This window comes from Sturnira hondurensis, unplaced genomic scaffold, assembly GCF_014824575.4.
Source record: "Sturnira hondurensis isolate 20B ecotype Veracruz unplaced genomic scaffold, ASM1482457v3 Scaffold0008640, whole genome shotgun sequence".
In the NCBI taxonomy this organism is placed as follows: domain Eukaryota; kingdom Metazoa; phylum Chordata; class Mammalia; order Chiroptera; family Phyllostomidae; genus Sturnira; species Sturnira hondurensis.
The window spans coordinates 19,510,782-19,528,339 of NW_028081271.1; the positions used below are offsets into that span (position 1 = coordinate 19,510,782).

General features: G+C 47.3%; 1 protein-coding gene across 1 annotated transcript; it reads right to left on the reverse strand.

Annotated features, from left to right (window-relative positions):
- Positions 1 to 4,585: 4,585 nt before the first annotated feature.
- Positions 4,586 to 9,688, reverse strand: STAR (steroidogenic acute regulatory protein). The gene is made up of 7 exons (XM_037055366.1): positions 9,215 to 9,688; positions 8,364 to 8,477; positions 7,923 to 8,050; positions 6,658 to 6,816; positions 6,342 to 6,526; positions 5,656 to 5,749; positions 4,586 to 5,133 (listed from the first exon to the last, which is right to left on the reverse strand). The coding sequence occupies exons 1-7, from the start codon at positions 9,462 to 9,464 to the stop codon at positions 5,017 to 5,019; spliced, it is 1,047 nt and encodes a 348-aa protein (XP_036911261.1). The 5' UTR covers positions 9,465 to 9,688; the 3' UTR covers positions 4,586 to 5,016.
- Between the last annotated feature and the right edge of the window lie 7,870 nt (positions 9,689 to 17,558).

Here is a 17,558-nt window from a genome sequence, read left to right on the forward strand (position 1 = left end):
ACCTAAACATTTATGGCTGGAAAGGGCAGACATGGTTATAAAGCTTTTGGATCATCAGAGTTTAAAGAACTTTTAAGAAGATGTGGGTTCCTCCAAGATGGAGGCATAGGTGGAAACACTGCCTTCTCCCACAACCAAGTTTGAATACAACAAAGGTTTGGAGAACAAAGACACAGCCAAAGAACATAAAATTGAACTATACGGAAGTCCAACAACAACGAACTGGTCTACGGACGGGTAAGGGGTGGAGCCAGCAGCGGAGCAGGGTTGGGCAGGAAAGATCCCCCAACCCCAGGTGCCCAGGCATCCAGGGTAGCATTGGGCGGACCCAGTGAGGGCTCAAGACGGCGGGAGTGAGAAGTGAGACGGACCGCGCAACCCCCAGCAACAAACCCAGCAGCAGCTGACTGGGGTCACACATTTGCGAGCAGTGGGACGAATCACAAAGCTCATTTGTGCGCAGAGGGACGAATCGCACGGCCCACGGTGGCGGCGGGAGGAAGCAAAGGGTGCCCGCCATTGCTTTGCTTTCCTTTGGCCCGCCCCCACATACAGCGTCATGACCCAGTGACTGGGTCGCCCCACCCTGGTGAACACGTAGGGTTTTGCTCCTCATACGTAACAGGCACAAACAGTCCAAAATATGGCTCAAGAACTCAAAGCCCCACAGCCAATAACTCTAAGTGACAAAGAAATAGTGAACCTCTCAGATGCACAATTCAAGACACTGGTAATCAGGATGCTCACAGAACTGGTTGGTTTTAGCCACAAATTAGAGGAATATATGAAGGCTAAACTAATTGAAGTGAAAGGAAATGCACAGGAAATCAATAGTGATGGAAAGGAAACAGGGACTCAAATCAAGGCGGAGGTGGGGGGACCAGAAGGAAGAAAGAAATGCCCAAACAGGAAAAAGTGAAGTTACAAGAATTCAAAAGAATGAGAGGATTAGGAACCTCCAGGACATCTTTAAACGTTCCAACATCCGAATTATAGGGGTACCAGAAGGGGAAAAGAAACAGCCACGACTGGGAAATTTACTTGAACAAATAATACAGGAGAACTTCCCCAGTCTGGCAAAGGAAATAGACTTCCAGGAAATCCAGGAAGCTCAGAGAGTCCCAAAGAAGTTGGACCCAAGAAGGAACACACCAAGGCACATCATAATTACATTAGCCAAGATTAAAATGAAGGAGAGAATCCTAGAAGCAGCAAGAGATAAGGGGACAGTCACCTACAAAGGAGTACCCATCAGACTGTCAGCGGATTTCTCAAAAGAGACCTTACAGGCAAGAAGGGGCTGGAAAGAAGTATTCCAAGTCATGAAATCCAAAGACCTACAGCCAAGATTGCTTTATCCAGCAAAACTTTCATTTAGAATGGAAGGACAGATAAAGTGCTTCTCAGATAAGGTCAAGTTCAAGGAGTTCATCATCACCAAGCCCTTATTATATGAAATGTTAAAGGGACTTACCTAAGAAAAAGATGATGAAAAATATGAACAGTGAAAGGACAGCAAACTCACTAATAACCACACCTAAAACAAAAGCAAACCAAGAGGACAGCTAGATCAGAACCATAGAAATGAAGAACACATGGAGGGTTAGCAACAGGGGAGTGGGAGGAGGAGAAGGGGGAGAAGGCACAGAAAATAAGTAGCATAGATGGTAGGTAAAAAACAGGGGGGAGGGCAAGAATAGTACGAGAAATATAGAATCTAAAGAACTTGAGACACGTGGACATAAACTAAAGGGGGAGGGGTGTGCAGGGTGGAGGGGAATGAAGGGGGAAACAGAACAACTGTAATGGTATAATCAATAAAATATATTTTTAAAAAGGGGGGAAAAGATGAGGGTGGTGTTATTTAGAGGAAGCTGGAAGTAACTGATATAAATCACCACGTATATTGTTGGGAACCGCCCTGCCTGGTTTCAGAAACTAACCCCACACCATGGCTAAGGCTGTAGTGGAGACACATCTTATCTCCCTGGCAGGGGCACCATCTCTGCCCCTTTTTACTTCACCGTGCTTGGCCTTGGGCAGATGACTGCGTAGCCAATGATGCGTAAGGTTCCTCAAGGGAGGGATGACCTAAGATAGACACAATTGTGAAGGGGCCCTCAGGGAAGGACTCGGTGGCCTATAGAAAACGAGTGATGGGCCCTCGCCCCTTGTCTTTGACATACTTTGAGTCTTCATTCTGTCTGCAAAAAGTCTAGTCTCTTGGCTGCCTTACTTCCCCTGCCTGACTTAAGCCTGAAACAATGCTGGAGGGTGGTGCAGCCCTCGGCAGGAATGGACTGTTCTCCCAAGGCAATCATGCCTAAGAAAAAATGCATAAAAACCTGTGAAACCTGCTTTGCTAAGAATGTCCTCAGTTTTCTGATAAGGGTCCAAGCAGGAAATGAGTTTGTTTCCCAGACTTTTATAGCTAACTGACCCTGACTCAGAATAAGCCCTCATAGTTTTTTGTATGTTATCTATTGTTTGATCATTACTGCTTGACAATGATTGATGAGCTTTACCCATATTCCTGTGGAAATTGAACCCAATAAAAGCCCATTGAGGAACAGGCTCCTGGCCCTTCTCCTTTGAGAGATTGGCCACCTTTCCTCTCCAAGCACATCTGTCTTGGTAAACTTATTCTCATCCATGGTGGACAGCAGGGTTCTGTGGGCAAAGTTCCCTCACAGTACATAATTGTATAAATTATAAAATATAAAAATGATTGCCACATATACAGCTCTTTAAATGATAAAATTAGTTTCTTACACATTTGGCTTTCATAAATCAGATAACAGGAGTAATGATTTTGTGTGTTATACTTCATATTCAAAATGTGTGTATGTGTTTTGATAAGGTTCATTTGAAGGGCTCAGAGAATACCCACTCTCTATATAGTCCTGTATAAAATGGTTTCTGGCATTGGCCAGTGTGGCTTCCTTGGAGTGACTTTCTGTGACCAAAAGGTTGTGGATATAATTCTAGGTCAGGGCACATACCTGGGTTGCAGGTTCAATCCCTAGTTCGGGAATCTATGAGAAGCAACCGATAGACATTTCTCTCTCTCCCTCTCTCTCTAAAAGCAATGAAACAATGTCCTCAGATGAGGTAAATAAATTAAAAAAATTGCTTTTGCAAGCAGATCATCACAACTTACTTTATTCCAATAAAGAGTTAACCAAGTGGGAGAAAACCTCCACAGTCATCTCAAAGGTGTGGTTGTTGGTTTCAACAATGCAAATTACAGTCAAACTCAAAACCATGTTGTGTGTTGAAAGCCCATGTCTTTATTATCATCCTGTTTTCTTTTGAAACTAGAGTATATATTGCTCTACACATCTTTAAACACATAATCAGTTTCTCCTCGCTGGGAATAGATGATAATTCTGTTCTACAAATACTTCTTCAATCACACCCTCACACTCTGAAGCTCCTGGACAGATAAGCCATAATTTCATCTATGCCAAAAATAGATTACTCTAAGAAACAGAATAAATAACAATAAATAACTCTACCTGTAAAATTTCAATGCCTCAATAAATACCAGAATGTCTGCTACTGCTAACTTGTTAAATAAATAAAATAGAGCTCTATTTCCAAAAGGTATACATCACCAATCTATTAGCACTAGAATGGAAAAGCTTCAAGTGGTATACGTTTTAGCAAATAATCCCATCCCAGTTTACATTTTTATAACATAAATTCTCTACTTCTTGGAAAGGGAGTTTGCTATCCCAGACTACCCCTTTTTCCAGCCATCCGTCACAGCAGTAAAACATTGACCTAAAGCAGAGAGACTGGCGGGCCTCAGGCAAGCTGAAAGCTGGTGTGATAAATAGACTAAGAGTCAGTTGCCTTGTTAGATCTAAATAGTCACTGATGGGAAAACACAGTTTGTTTTTAACTTTATCTTAGTAATGTTGTTCATTCATTGATGTTTGGCACTGTCCTTCCTTTTTATTGAATTTATTAGGCAGACATGGGTTAATAAAACTATATAGGTTTCAGGTGTACAATTCTAAATCTGTATATGCTATTGTGTGTTCACCACCCCAACTTACACTGTCCTTTCTTATAATTAAGTCAAATACAAATCCTCAGGCATAATCTTCATCATACAATACCCATTGATCAGCTACCAGTTACAGAATTCTTAAAGTTTAGGCTTGTGCCTAGCATGGAAATTGTTTTTGTGAAAGGTTCTGATAACAAATTCTAAATAATTAAGTGACATAAGTCCCCAGTAGTTTTTACTTTTAATGAGCTTGGGGAATTTTCATTTAATTAAGATTTTTGTCTAGGATTCAAAGCTTTAGTATGAAGTTGCAGTTTAGTGAAAAAGATTTCTTCGGAGTAGAACTTGAAACAGGTACAGACTGAAGTTTTTGTTATTTGTCATGATTCTTTATTCTGACTAGTGCTCATGGAAGAAGTAGGGGAACCAGCCTAACGGTTCTGTATTCTTTCATCAGGAAAACTTGAACTAGGTCTCTGGAAGGCACCTGCTGGGGGAGTAGCCTGCACTTGGGTGCAGCTCTCTGCGTACTTGGTGGAGGGGCAGAGCGTTGCTGTAAGGCCCTGCTGTGGCCACGCCCACCACCTGCAGGGAGTGGAGCTCTCCAGCCCATGGAGCACGAGGTCCCAATCCTCGTATTTAGCACCCTCTCTGCACCTTCCCTCAGCTGGTAGCATTTTGCGATGTTTTTAGGCAGACATGTAAAGGCCCAGAGAAAAGTTTTACAGATATTTGGGAATCTTGACCTTCATTTCACAGCTAAGTGGTGAATGAAGTTAGAAGGCTCATCTTTGTATAAAAGCCCCATCCCTATTTTCTTGGTGCTAAAATTGTGCCAATCTGAGTCCTACTATCACAATATAAATACATTGCCACCCCAACCCACTGTCCCCAGATGAATGAAGATCTCAAGCAGCCTTGTAGGCTTCTGGGAGGGATTTTCCTGATGAGCATGCAAGACAGTGCAGCTAGAACAGCTGGAAGCAGCAGGCTGGTCTTCAACACCTGACCTCGGGGGGAGGAGGACTGGACTCCAGGTGCTTGCGCAGGTGGTTGGCAAAGTCCATCTGGGTCTGTGATAGGACCTGGTTGATGATAGTCTTCGGCAGCCATCCCTAGGGTAGAAGACAGAAGGATCTGGCCATCTCATGGGCTATTCCACTCTAGACCTCTGGACCCTATCACAAACGTTACCAGTTGGTATGGTCTTGGTCTTCGAGTTCTGTGGATAGGTGCAGCCTTTCAGTCAACCAGGGTCAAGGGCTGAAGGAGTCCTTTGTGGTCCTGCCTGCCATTGTGAAAGTGCCAGAAGCACAGGATTTTCCCTCAGGACAAATTTCAGACCTGTCTCTCCAGCTGTGTGACCCTGAGCTAGTTAGCCCACCTTTCTGGGCCCATTTCCTTTTTTTCTAAGATAACCACAGATTTGAAATTTCACGTGAGGAGGTAAGAGGGACCCATTGCAGGCTGCTGAGATGTGGAATGTCAAGCCATTACTCAAATCTCTTCCCTCGTCAACTGTCTGATTCTCTCAAAATGGAAGGATTTTTCCTATTCTGTGTGGAATGATGCGGGAGGGGTAGGAACCTACTGTTCTCTCACCAGCTGCCCAGTGTGCCGCCTCCCATGCCCCTCACCTTAAGGTCAATGCTGAGCAGCCAAGTCAGTTTGGTCTTTGAGGGACTCCCAGTCAGGGGATGGAGCACCATGCAGGTGGGACCATGTTCAGCTCTGGCGATGGAAAAGAAATCAAGTCAGGAGGACAATTCTGAGTTCTCACATGGGGGCCTGTTCTAACCACGTTTCTCGAGTGCCTTGTCTTTCCAAGCATCAGAGAAGCATCCTTTGCCAAGGGTGATATTTTACAGTGGCCCAGGTACCAGCTTATCGGAACAGAGACTGATTAGAACCGGACCTGGAGGCTTCCTGTGGTGCCTTGTAGTTGCTGGGTAACAGGGACTTTGGGTCCAGGGTGGTGGCAGGGCCCCTGAGGAACTCAGCAGCCGAATTCTAAGAGGTGTGGCTTGTATTTTAATCATAGTACAGCCTTCCCTGACCATACCAGCCACACCTCAACCCTAGCTCTTGCTTTAGTGAACGAGTAAGGCCCTTAAACTTTTCAGAGGGGGTCAGGACAAACTGGCTGTATAAGTAAGGCTAATCTTGTCTTTGTCCGCTGCTATGGAACATGGGACTCTTCCTTTGTAATGGGAAGCTGGGCGTAGGGACCAAGGATTGCTTTCTTGGAGCCCGCATTCATCGCATGCATGGCCTCCAGGCCCGTGTTCAGAAACAGAGCTTTCGAGCCTGCTGCCGGTATTACCTGATGACGCCTTTCTGCTCGGGCATCTCCCCGAAACTTGTGGCCATGCCGGCCAGCACACAGGTGGAGCCTCGGCGCTTGGCACAGCGCACACTCACGAAGTCACGGGGCCCCACGAGGTTTCCTGCTGATTCCGCAGCCAACTCGTGCGTGATCACCGTGTCTTTCCCAATCTTCTGCAGGACCTGCCAGGCCCCGGGGAACCAGAATCAACTTAGCCAGGGTTGGGGGCAAGGCACTGCCACCCACAGCTTTGGCCACCTTTCAGACGGGGCTCCCGCGGGTCCCTGCCACTCACCCCTGGGCTCCGCCTCACCTTGATCTCCTTGACATTCGGATTCCACTTTCCCATTGCCTCCATGCGCTCCACAAGCTCTTCATAAAGCCTCTCCATGGGCTGGTCCACCACCACCTCCAGCCGGAATACCTTGCCCACGTCTGGGACCACTTTGCTCAGCACTTTGTCCCCATTGGCCTGTCAGGGAGAGAAAGGAGCCCCGGGTTAAAATTAGAGAAAAATATTCCTGACCTGAGACAGACAATATCAGGCAAGACAGGAAGGGCACAGGGATAAGAACCACGTATCAAGAAATCTGGAACTATAATATTTCTGACTAAGAAGAGTAGGTGATCTTTCCTGCCACGAGCCTGGCACATCTGCTGAAGACCAGAAGTGACCTGTCTGCCCCTAGGCCCCTTTGTCTTGGTGGCAAATATTCATGGGCATCGGCAGGCCCAGCTGAAAAGGACTTTACTTAAGAAATTTAAAGATCCTGGGAGAGACAGACTCAGAGTGTGAAAAGTCTGGTCTACAACCAACTCATTATGCACATAGAATGTTGGGTGGGATCTTAAATGCTTTTTCAGTCCAGTACCTCATTTCACCCAAGGATGTAGGGCCAGAGAAGGGCAGTGATTTGCCCAGCGAGCCTTGGCCAAGAGCAGTGCTGGGCTTCAATCTCAGGTTTCCTGACTCCCAACATAGTAGTCTATTAACTTGAAGAAGGAGAGGTTTTACTGGAACTTCAGGCAATGGGCAGCATGTACACTTTTGGTGAAGATAAAACCAGTCTCAGTAGAGCCATTGGCCTTGAACATGTGCCTCACTACTGGCTCCCAGGGAAGGTGTAGTGCTCAGGAGTAGAGAGCCCAAAGGCTTGGGCCACTTGTGTTTTGGTACAGCCCAGGTCACCCCTGCAAGCTCAGCCATAAGGAAGGCTGAACAGCACAGACGCTGCCTTAGCATTGGAACCTCCAGCCTGGGGTACTGAGGCCTCCTACTGTGTGCAGAACCCCCATGGCATGGTATCTGCTGCGTAGGTGTACAGTGTACTTAGAGGGGAGGTAAAGATACAATGTTTCTCAAACCTGAGTCTCCAGGGTGTCGTTGGTAGCCGAAGGGAGTATCTGAGGGTATATTCTTGGGAAAGGAGAATGCTCAAAACTACTTGTTGCCCAATGACTGCTGCACAAGGCAGGAATTCTGAGAAGAGCAGGAATGCTCCCAACCCTGCTCCAGCTGGCCTTGAGGAGGGCAGTGGGATGGTAAGGAACCGTGCATTCCTCCGCACTCTCCCTTACCTTCTGGTCCTCCTTCTTCCAGCCCTCCTGGCTGCTGAGGATGCCCAGGGCCTTTTGCATAGCCTCCTCTCCCTGGTGGATGTAGGCCAGCTCCTGGTCACTGTAGAGAGTGTCTTCCAGTCGAGAACCTAGGTACACAGCCAACGAGAGACCAAGCTTCCTACCCGGCCCCTAGCTTCCCACCAGCTTGTGTCCCCTTGATTTCTGGATCTGCTCTTTCAAGAGCCAAGACCAAAGCCACAGGATTCAGCCTGCAGGTCAAGTTAGACACAGCAGATGCAGGTGATGGGGAGAGGGTATGGCTGTGAAGAACTCCATTCCCATTCTCTCCAAGACAGTAAGGAAGGTCGTGGGAGTCGTGGGGACCAGAGCCACATGTGCAGTGTTTGTACTTTGGGAGCCTGCTCTCCCTGGCAGAAGCCCAGAAGCCTCGGCACTTACCGAGCAGAGAGCTCCGCCGCCGGACCTGGTTAATCCACGCACTCGGAGTCGGGCCTCCCAGTGCCCTCCGGTTCAGCTCCTGGCCAATGGCCCGCATAGCTTGCTGCCGCAGCCCTGCGGGAAGAGAAGGAAACAGTTGCCCAGGGGTGGGAAAGTCCCCGCCACCCCTTCATCTTGTCACAGATGGGGAACTGGCTTGGAGAAGGAAGTGACTTGATCAGGAGCAGACAGATTCCTAGTGGAGACCTGAACTAGAACCAGGTCAACTCCCAGTGCTCATTACACTGCACCAGGCTGCCTTCGGGCCCAGAAACTTGCCTTCCGTCCGGACTGGCCAGGCCTGGCCCTGCCTGGGGACGGCAGCCACACCAGAGTGGCCTTGAAAGGGAAAGAAGCTTTGTTTGAACTAGAAAAAACCCGCTACAGCAGGAGAATTAAAGACACCTGCCCCCTAGCCAGCAGCTAGGGTCTTGGCTACCCTGCTGTCTTATCCCCCTTTCCTTCTCTCCTCCCCCCACCTCCTTCCCTGAGCATGCCTCCCTGCTTGTTGCAGTCAAGGTTTGCTTCTACCTCTCCCACCGTGGCTAGGACTTCCCTGGCACCCTTGGGACCAATCCTAGAGGAAGGCCAAGTCAGGAAGAGTTGAAGGAAGATTGCAGCCCTTGAGGGGAGCCCCATAGGCACCGGTGGGAAAATTGAGGTCCAGGAGGGACAAGAGTCGTGCAGATTTGCCCAGTAAGAGGCACGGGTGGGATCAGAACCTGCCCCCAGTCCAGTACCTTTGCCACCGAACCACATGCCTGAGAGCTTCTGGTCGTCATCACAAACACCCTCTCTCCCGGGGAACTCACCCTTCATGTTGCGCACGTGTCGGTAGGAGCTCCCAGCACACAGCTTAAATGTTGCTAGGAGCATTCTTTCCTGGGAGCTGGTACTGGTAGGGCTGCTGCTGCTGTTGCTGCTGCCGCGGCCTCTGCCTCTGCTCTCAAAGGTGGCTTCTGTCCCTCCTGAACCCGTCAAGGTCTGCCTCTGGGTCCTGCAGCTGTGGCTGGGGCCTGTGTTCTGCGTCTTAAATGCTCCCAGCTGAAGGCTGTTCTTCATCACTGAGAGATAAAAAAGCTATTATTCACTGCGCAAAGGAAAGGGTCAAGGATAGAGGGATTGCCTCACACTGCTGCTTTGACCATTTGTGGGGAGGGGAGGGGGCAGGACAGTGCACAGAAAGGAGGAGGGACGTTGCTGCCAGACTCAGTGGATGGAGGGGAAAGAAAAAGAAGCAGCTGAGGTAAAGGCGGTTTAGAAGAAAGCATACACCATCCAACAGTGGTTCTCAAATAGCACATGGGCTGCTCCTTGGAACAGGTTTCTAGCCCATGTCATCAGAAACTCCAGATTTAATAGGTCTAGAATTGAGGTTTTGAAAGCTGTGTGTTTGTGTGTGTGTAAAAATTCCCAGGTGATTGCCATGCAGATGTTCTGTGAACTGCACACTAGGCTTTGAGCAATGCTGCCTAGGAGAGTGCCCAGGGTATCTGCTAAAAGCTTAGTGGGTCAGAGCTGGTAGAGGCCATCCAGCCCCTGTCTGAGTAGCCCAAAGTCCAGAGAGTGGAAATGACCTGCTCAAGGTCAAACATCTAGTCAGTGGGAGGGTTGGGAACACCACGAAAATGCTCTGACCCTCAGCCCACGTGCTGTTCCTCTGGCAACCCCCAGGCACTTCGTGTGTTCAGTCCTTGAATTACTTACTCGGCCATTTATATGAACACCTTTACTAAAACCCTGCTCAGAGTTCGCTCCCCCGGCCTAGGGGTTTGTGCTGGTGTGAGAATGATGCCTCAGGGCCGAGTACAGTAAGGCTCCAAAGCAGAGGGGAGAATGGCCCAGAGGCACAAGGGCAGGGGACCAGAGACCCACTGCACCCTTCACCCTTCCTCAGATTTCTTCTGAGTGCCCAGGTAGGGCAGGCTGTGCCACAGGGCTGGGCGTGGCCCGGTGGTGCTCACCCCGTCTTTGCCCTTTGGGGGCCTGTGCTCTACACAGAGACTCATAAGGCAGCTGAGTCTTCCCTGCTGTCCCCACACCCCATCCTAGAGGCCAGTGAGGGAGAGCCCCTCCCAGCCTGCATGCTGGTCTCTGGTGAAATCTTTTCCCTTTAAGGTTGACCTTGCACTTGTTTTTAAGCCAGACTCATCTGGTAAGAATTTTGGGAGGTCGGAGAATCACACTGATTTGGCCCTGGCTCAGAGCCTGCCTCCTGTGTGAGACTTCTGTGCCCTGTTGCCACGGCCTGGAGGCAGAGGGGAGGCCTAAAAATCGAGGAGCAGCAGCAGGCCCCCCTGTCTCCCTCACTACAGAAAGGATGAAAGGGACAGGACCTGCTCAGAGCCAGGCCTGGTCCCTGGAGCCCACACACAACAGGGCAAGCCCCACACCCTTCATTTCAATCCCTGGTGAAGTAGTGAGAAGGGTCCAGCAACTCAGAGAGGCCCCGTCTGTCCTCTTGTCTCTCACCAGGGGCTGGCCCACTGCTCAAGGCCCCCTGTGGCCCCTCCTCCACACGACCTTCTGGGATGGCTTATTCCTTTGACTTCCACCCTTGTTGCCAGTACCTCTAGAAGGGCATATCTCCAGTCCTGATTTGTGTAATGGTTTGTGTATGCTTGCTTGTCTCTTCTGTGGGATTGTTTGTCCCTGAAGCTCCTTGACCACATCCTTCCCCACCCCCCAGCACTCAGCTTCAGGGCAGGCTCTTGCTCCTTCTCTATCGGGTGACCAGTTGGGGAAGCAGCTGAGGCAGGTCCAGTGGGTCAAATTTGTCTTTTGAATTAGGAAACCTGCCTCTTGGCTTTGTGTCCGGCCCTCAAAGAGCCCCGAATAGAAGACAGGACCGAAGGGAGAGGACTTGGTCTCTGTTGTTCATTGTGCCAGAGGGGGTGAGGATGGGGGGTTTGCTGTTTATAGACTTGGAAAGAGAAGGTACCGACAGTGTGCTGGGACAGCTGCTCCTCCCTTCTTGGTACACGTGCCCCTCATGCACATGTGTGTGTTCCAGTGGAGGTGGTGAGGAGTGCGGAGGGGGTTATGATGGGATAGGCCCTGCAGATGATAATGTTCAAGGCCCCACTGTTGCCATCCTGTGGAGAATTATGGCCATTGTGAGAGGGGAGGAGGCTGTGCGGGGAGCCTGGGGCACTGAGCTGCTGCTGATGTCAGAGGCTGCCATTGACTCAGAGGAGGAGGTGCTGGTGACCTCCCACAGGGCCAAGGTTTCCTTCTCTTCCTCATCTTTTCCAGGCTGGATGACTAGTTAACTCTTACTGTCCCTCAGAGTAAGGGCGGAGAGAGGTCTGCGAATTTCCCCCAGTTCTGCATGTCATCTGTATCTGATTCAACAAACATTGTATCTGGCTTTGCTTTTTTTTTTTTAAATTGATTTTAAAGGGCGTGGAGGGGGAAGAGAGAGAGAGAGAAAGAAACATTGATTTGTTGTTCCACTTATTGATACGTTCATTGGTTGATTATTGTATGTGCCATAATCGGGGATTGAACCCACAGCCTTGGCACATCAGGATGACACTCTAACAACTGAGCTAGCAGGCCAGGTCCTGGCTTTGCTTTTGGTGACGGCAGAGCACCCCAGGGAGACCAGATGGACACAACTGCTCAGGGAGGAAGATAACAGAGCTCTGGCCCAGGCTGTGCAGAATGCTGGAGAGGAAGGCTCTGGAGCCAGGGGATGGAGGCAGGTGAGCAAAGGAGAGGACTCCACTCATTCATTCAACAATCTGTATTGAGTGGCCACTGTGTGGGTCTATAGTTATGAGAAAAATGAACCACAGGACCCATATGGAAAGTTGTAGAACCGCTGAGGAGGGGTTTGGGAAGTACAAGGGGATGGGACACCTAATCACACAGGGAGAGGGAGGAGTGTTATGGAAGGCTTCTGGGAGGAAGTGACATTAGGGCTGAGTGTGGGAAGTACAATAAGAAGTTAGCCAGGTTCGAGATGGAGGATGGGGTGTGGGTATTCAGTTAAAACAAATGGCCAACAGCATGGAGAAGGGGTCCGAGGGTTGAGAGCTGGTTGTCCTGGGGAACTTTGGTTGTTCAGCCAAACGGAATATTTATAGGCTGTGGTGGAGGATTCCTCTGCAGTTTCCTAGGAGGCAGAGGCTGGGGGTTGAGGACAGGGACCTTGAGTTTGTGTGGGCCCTGGCTCAGAGGAGGTGAGCACTGGGCACCACCACCTGTTTTTGGGTTTATTGGAATGGTAGAGGGGATCCTGTGAACCCAAGTGGGCAAAGCACAGGTTTTGGATTCAGAGACTTCTGGTCCTGGTTCCCCTACTTTATGATCCCAGGCTCACTTCTTCTTCTCACCTTTCTTATCTGTGAAACAGGGATAGGTTTTCTTTTTCTTTTTGTAATCCTTGTAGGGTGGTTGTATGGCTTAAGGCGGGGGCGGGGGTAACGACATATCAAGAGCACCTAAGATGAAGCCCGGACTTCTCAGCCAGGGCACAGGTGATTTCAGGGTGTGAGGTGACAGACGGGCAATGGACATACACTTTTACTTCCTAACTGCAACAGCACACAACGATTTACTACAAACCAAGGCAATTTTTCAAATGTTTCTAACAGCTACCCACAGTAACAAATATATTTTTATACATGTATACAATATTCATATGCATGCATGTAAGAAGTTTCACATACAATCTATTTTTATTATGTAATGTACTCTATTTTCTAATCATTCCCATTTTTAAAAATGCTGGTTACAGCCCTGGCTAGTGTGACTCAGTGGATTGAGCACTGGCCTGCGGACTGAAAGCTCGCCAGTCTGATGCCCAGTCAGTCAGGGGACATGCCTGGGTTGCAGGCCAGGTCTTCAGTTGGGGGTGTGAGAGAGGCAGCTGATCAATGTTTCTCTTACACATCCATGCTTCTCTTCCTCTCTTTGTCCCTCCTTTCCCCCTGCTTTAAAAATAAATAAATACAATCTTTAAAATGTCTGTGAACTAATTAATCATAGTCTTTTTGTTAAAATAGTGATGTGTATCAGAATCTAAATTGTTCTAAATATAAGAAAAATTTTTAAATTAAAAAAAAATTAAAAATGGAGCTGCCTTTGACCCAGTGATATCATTACTGGGATTATACCCTAAGAATTCCAAAACACCAATTCAAAAGAACTAATGCACCCCAATGTTCATAGCAGTACTATTTATAATAGCCAAGTGCTGGAAACAGCCTAAGTGCCCATCAGTAAATGAATGGATCCAAAAACTGTGGTACATTTACACAACGGAATACACACAGCAGAAAGAAAGGAGGAACTTTTACCCTTCATGACAGCATGGGTGGAACTGGAGAGCATTATGCTAAGTGAAACAAGCCAGTCAGCGAAAGACAAATACCATATGATCTTACTTATAAGAGGAATCAAATAAACAAAATAAACTAATAAGCAAAATAGAACCACAGACATGGAAACATGGAGCAGGCTGACAGACGCCAAAGGGGTGGGGGAAGAAGGATTATGGTGGAAAGAAGAGGAAGGGACTAGTCAAAGAACATGTGTGAATGACTCATGGACATGGACAACGGTGAGGGGATGATTGACTGTGGGATCGGGAGGGTGGGCTGGATGGAGGGAGGCAAAGAGGGAAAATTGGAACCATAACAAAATAACAATACATAAGTAAATAATAGTACAAACAACAAAAAAGAGCCAACATTAAAAAATGTTCATTACAACCCACTAAATTCATATTAGGGCCTAGTAGGTTGCAACTCAGGTTTAAATTAAGTTGACTATGTTCAGCCTCTTTTGCAAAAACTTCACCTCTCCCAGATTTACTGTGGTCCTAACGGGCTGAGTGTCATTGTTAGGAGTCCTTGCATTGGTACAGCACATGTGCATATCGGCTGTATCACTGATCACATTCCTGCTCAGCTCACAAAGAACTCCCAGGCCACCGCTCAAACTAGAGTCTCTCCTGCTACTCTTCCCTTGATTATGAGCAGGGTTGTCAGCTCCCAGCTGGAAGGTTGGTTCAGCATTAGAGCATCAGCCTGCAACATCTACAACTGAAATGCCTTCTTCGTACCTCTCTGGGAATGACCGCTTCTCATGGGAGAGGTAGTTGAATAGAGCTCATTTTGTAGTATGACTTTTGAAAGGTGAGAAAATGCTATACACACCCACACACCCTATACACACGTAAGTACATACAAGGGGGGAACATAAAAAAACCTGGAATTATCTTCGGGAGGGCATGCCCCTTGTAGTACAGGATTCCCCTACTAGATGAGTGTTCTAGGAACCCATCTGTATCAGTGTACCAGCTGGCATTGTTGTGAGGGGGTGCATGTGGCTTCAAGGAATGTATATGTATCTTTTTAATACTCAATGTGTTTGCCCATTTCATGATGGGCGATTTACAGTGCGCCTGCCCACATCATGCTGAATGTGCAGTGGTTTTTGACCAAAAACGGCATGACCTCCGTGCCCCACCCTCCCTATTCACCCGATCTTGCCCTGAGCAATTTTTTTTTGCTTCCCCAGATGAAAACAGTCCTCAAAGGGAAATGTTTTGCCAGTGTGCAAGCAGTGAAACAAAAAATGACAGAAGCACTAAAAGGCATCAAAATCGACAAGTGCAAACTGTTTTGAGCAGTGGAAAAAAATGTCTTGATAGGCGTATTGCATCAAATAGAGAGCACTTTGAAGGAGACTGAAGTTTAAACATGTAAGAAGTTTTTTTTTAAATAATTTTTTATTTATTTTTTTTTAAGATTTTATGTATTTATGTATCTTTAGAGGGGAAGGAGAGAGGGAGAGAAACATCAATGTATGGTTGCCTTTCGTGCGTCCCCTGCTGGGAGTTGGCCTGCAGGGAACCGGTCTGCAACCCAGGCATGTGCCCTGACTGGGAATTGAACCGCAGGCCTGTGCTCAATCCACTGAGCTACACCAGCCAGGGCAGAAGTTTTTTACAAACAAACTCCAGTTTGGGGGTCCTGCCTCGTATGTATAATTTGGGGGAGGAAATCAAGGGGTAGGAAATGGTTAACTGCCTCTCCTCTAATATCTGCTTGCCAGGTTCAACTCCTGGCCTCCATTTCTTGAGCTGTGCAGTGGGGCCATGAAGACTGGAGGTTGGGGACTGCCCACAGCATTGCCTGGTGCATCTGCTTGGCCTGCTGGCCTTTGCTCTCTGCTGTCTACACTGCCCTCTGCTTGAGACTGCCAGCCAACACTCTTGAGAGAAAAAGACCATTTTCCAGCCTTCTTCACCTCTTTGTAATACCTCTGGGGTCCACACTAACACGGCTTCCCTGAGAAACCTTCCACAATGGACAGTATAAAGGCACCTGGCTATCATTAAGCATCCAGGGACTGCTGGGAGTTTGTTTTATCAGAGTCAGGGAGTGGAGCAGATACCACAGTTTCAATTAGCCAACAGCATGTAATGTAAGATCAAGGGCCAAGGAAGGGGAAAGAGACCAGCTGGAGGAATAAGAGATACGCTGGGTACTCATCTATATCAGAATAAAGATGGCCAAGAAAGGGGCTTTGGTAGATCTTCCTTATCAGTCTCCTTTAAAAGCACTTTCATGGGAACACCTATTAGAAGAAAGCATTAAAGATAAAACAAAGGTATGGACAAGGTAAAAATATGATTTTAGCATCTGCAAAAATCCTGAGCTGGGCAGAGCTAAGGACCAGCCATTTTGCTGAGCATCCTGGAGACCAGTAAGAAGTTAATAGTCTAGTTTCATTTGTTAGTTGTAATTCTTAGCTGCTGCCTGTGTAACAAAGTTCTGGAAGATCAAAACCTTGCTACGGGTTGGGAAATTCTTGACTTGTCAAAATTCAGTCCCTTCTCCTCAACATAAGAATAAACTGTAACTCACTATTGCATTTGGAGTTTTTAGAGGTTGAAAGAAACAAGATATAGTCCAAGTTCTTTCAAGGTGTCAGATGTTCTGAAACTGGTGCTCAGAAAAGCTAACACTGTAATCTTGCTGACTCCCAAAGAATGTCATGTAGTTAGAAGTGTTTTTCAAAAAACACTTTTTTCAGAAGTTGGTTGTGGTGTCCCCCCCACCCTTTGTGTGAGCAGTTAAAAATAAGTTCTGGTTATTAAATAGTAAGATGAAAGGCAAGACACATGTGAAAAATAATTAGGTACAACTGTTTCTTCACAAATTCTCTATTTTAATGCTTTTATTTGTTCTTAGAGAGAGGGGAAGAGATGGAAACGTCAGTGTGTGGTGGCCTCTCGCACGCCCCCTACTGGGGACCTGGCCTGCAACCCAGGCACATGCCCTGGCTGGAAATCAAACTGGCCACCCTTTGGTTTACAGGCTGGCACTCAGTCCACTGAGCTTCACCAGACAGGGCACACATTATCTATTTTAAAATGAACTCAATGACTAGCTCAGCTGTTAAATGGTTTATAGGCATTTTGAGCTAACACCTGAGGTCATAAAATGTTAAGTATATGTAATGCTATAATTCAGACATAGAAATTGCATATAAATATTATGAAAAGGAAGTCTCTGCTCAACAAATTATGAAAAGGAGAAACACCTGGAATAATTCTCCAGTTAAAAAAGGCATCTGAGAAGAGAACCGACTTGCTCAAGCCCAAGGTGCCAGGGGAGGAACAAAGTCAAAATTTTAACCTATGTCTCCTAAACTCCTAGTTCAGTACACCATTTTACTAGTGTTCCTTTTTTTTAAAAAAAATTTATTTTTTAGAGAGAGGGGAAGGAGAAAGAGTGGGAGAGAAACATCAATGTGTGGTTGCCTCTGATGTATCCCCTACTGGGGACCTGGCCTGCAACCCAGGAATGTGCCCTGACTGGGAATCAGACCAGAGACCCTTTGCTTCACAGGCTTGTGCTCAATCCACTGAGCTACACCAGCCAGGGCTATTGGTGTTCCTTTTTGATAATAGCACAGAAGGCTCAACTCAATCCTAAGGACTAGAAAAATGAACTAAATGGACGGTAGACAAGGAGAAAAAGTCACCTTACTAAAATGTTGGATCTCATGGGAACCTAGTTTCAAAGCTGTTTGTGAGACCAAACAAGTTTAGTAAGTGGATGCTGTTGCTCAAACTTGAGGCTTTTGTTTTAACTGTAACTGTGAAACTTCTCTGAAAGACCTTCCTGAAGGTTG

Bases quoted from the DNA above. Each gene is read 5' to 3' on its own strand.
- STAR (XM_037055366.1), bottom strand. From the start codon at position 9,464: ATGAAGAACAGCCTTCAGCTGGGAGCATTTAAGACGCAGAACACAGGC. The intron at 8,478-9,214 runs GTGAGTTCCCCG...CTCTTCCCGCAG, and splicing joins ACACGTGCGCAACATGAAGG to GGCTGCGGCAGCAAGCTATG. The intron at 6,817-7,922 runs GTAAGGGAGAGT...TCTCCCTGACAG, and splicing joins GGAAGAAGGAGGACCAGAAG to GCCAATGGGGACAAAGTGCT.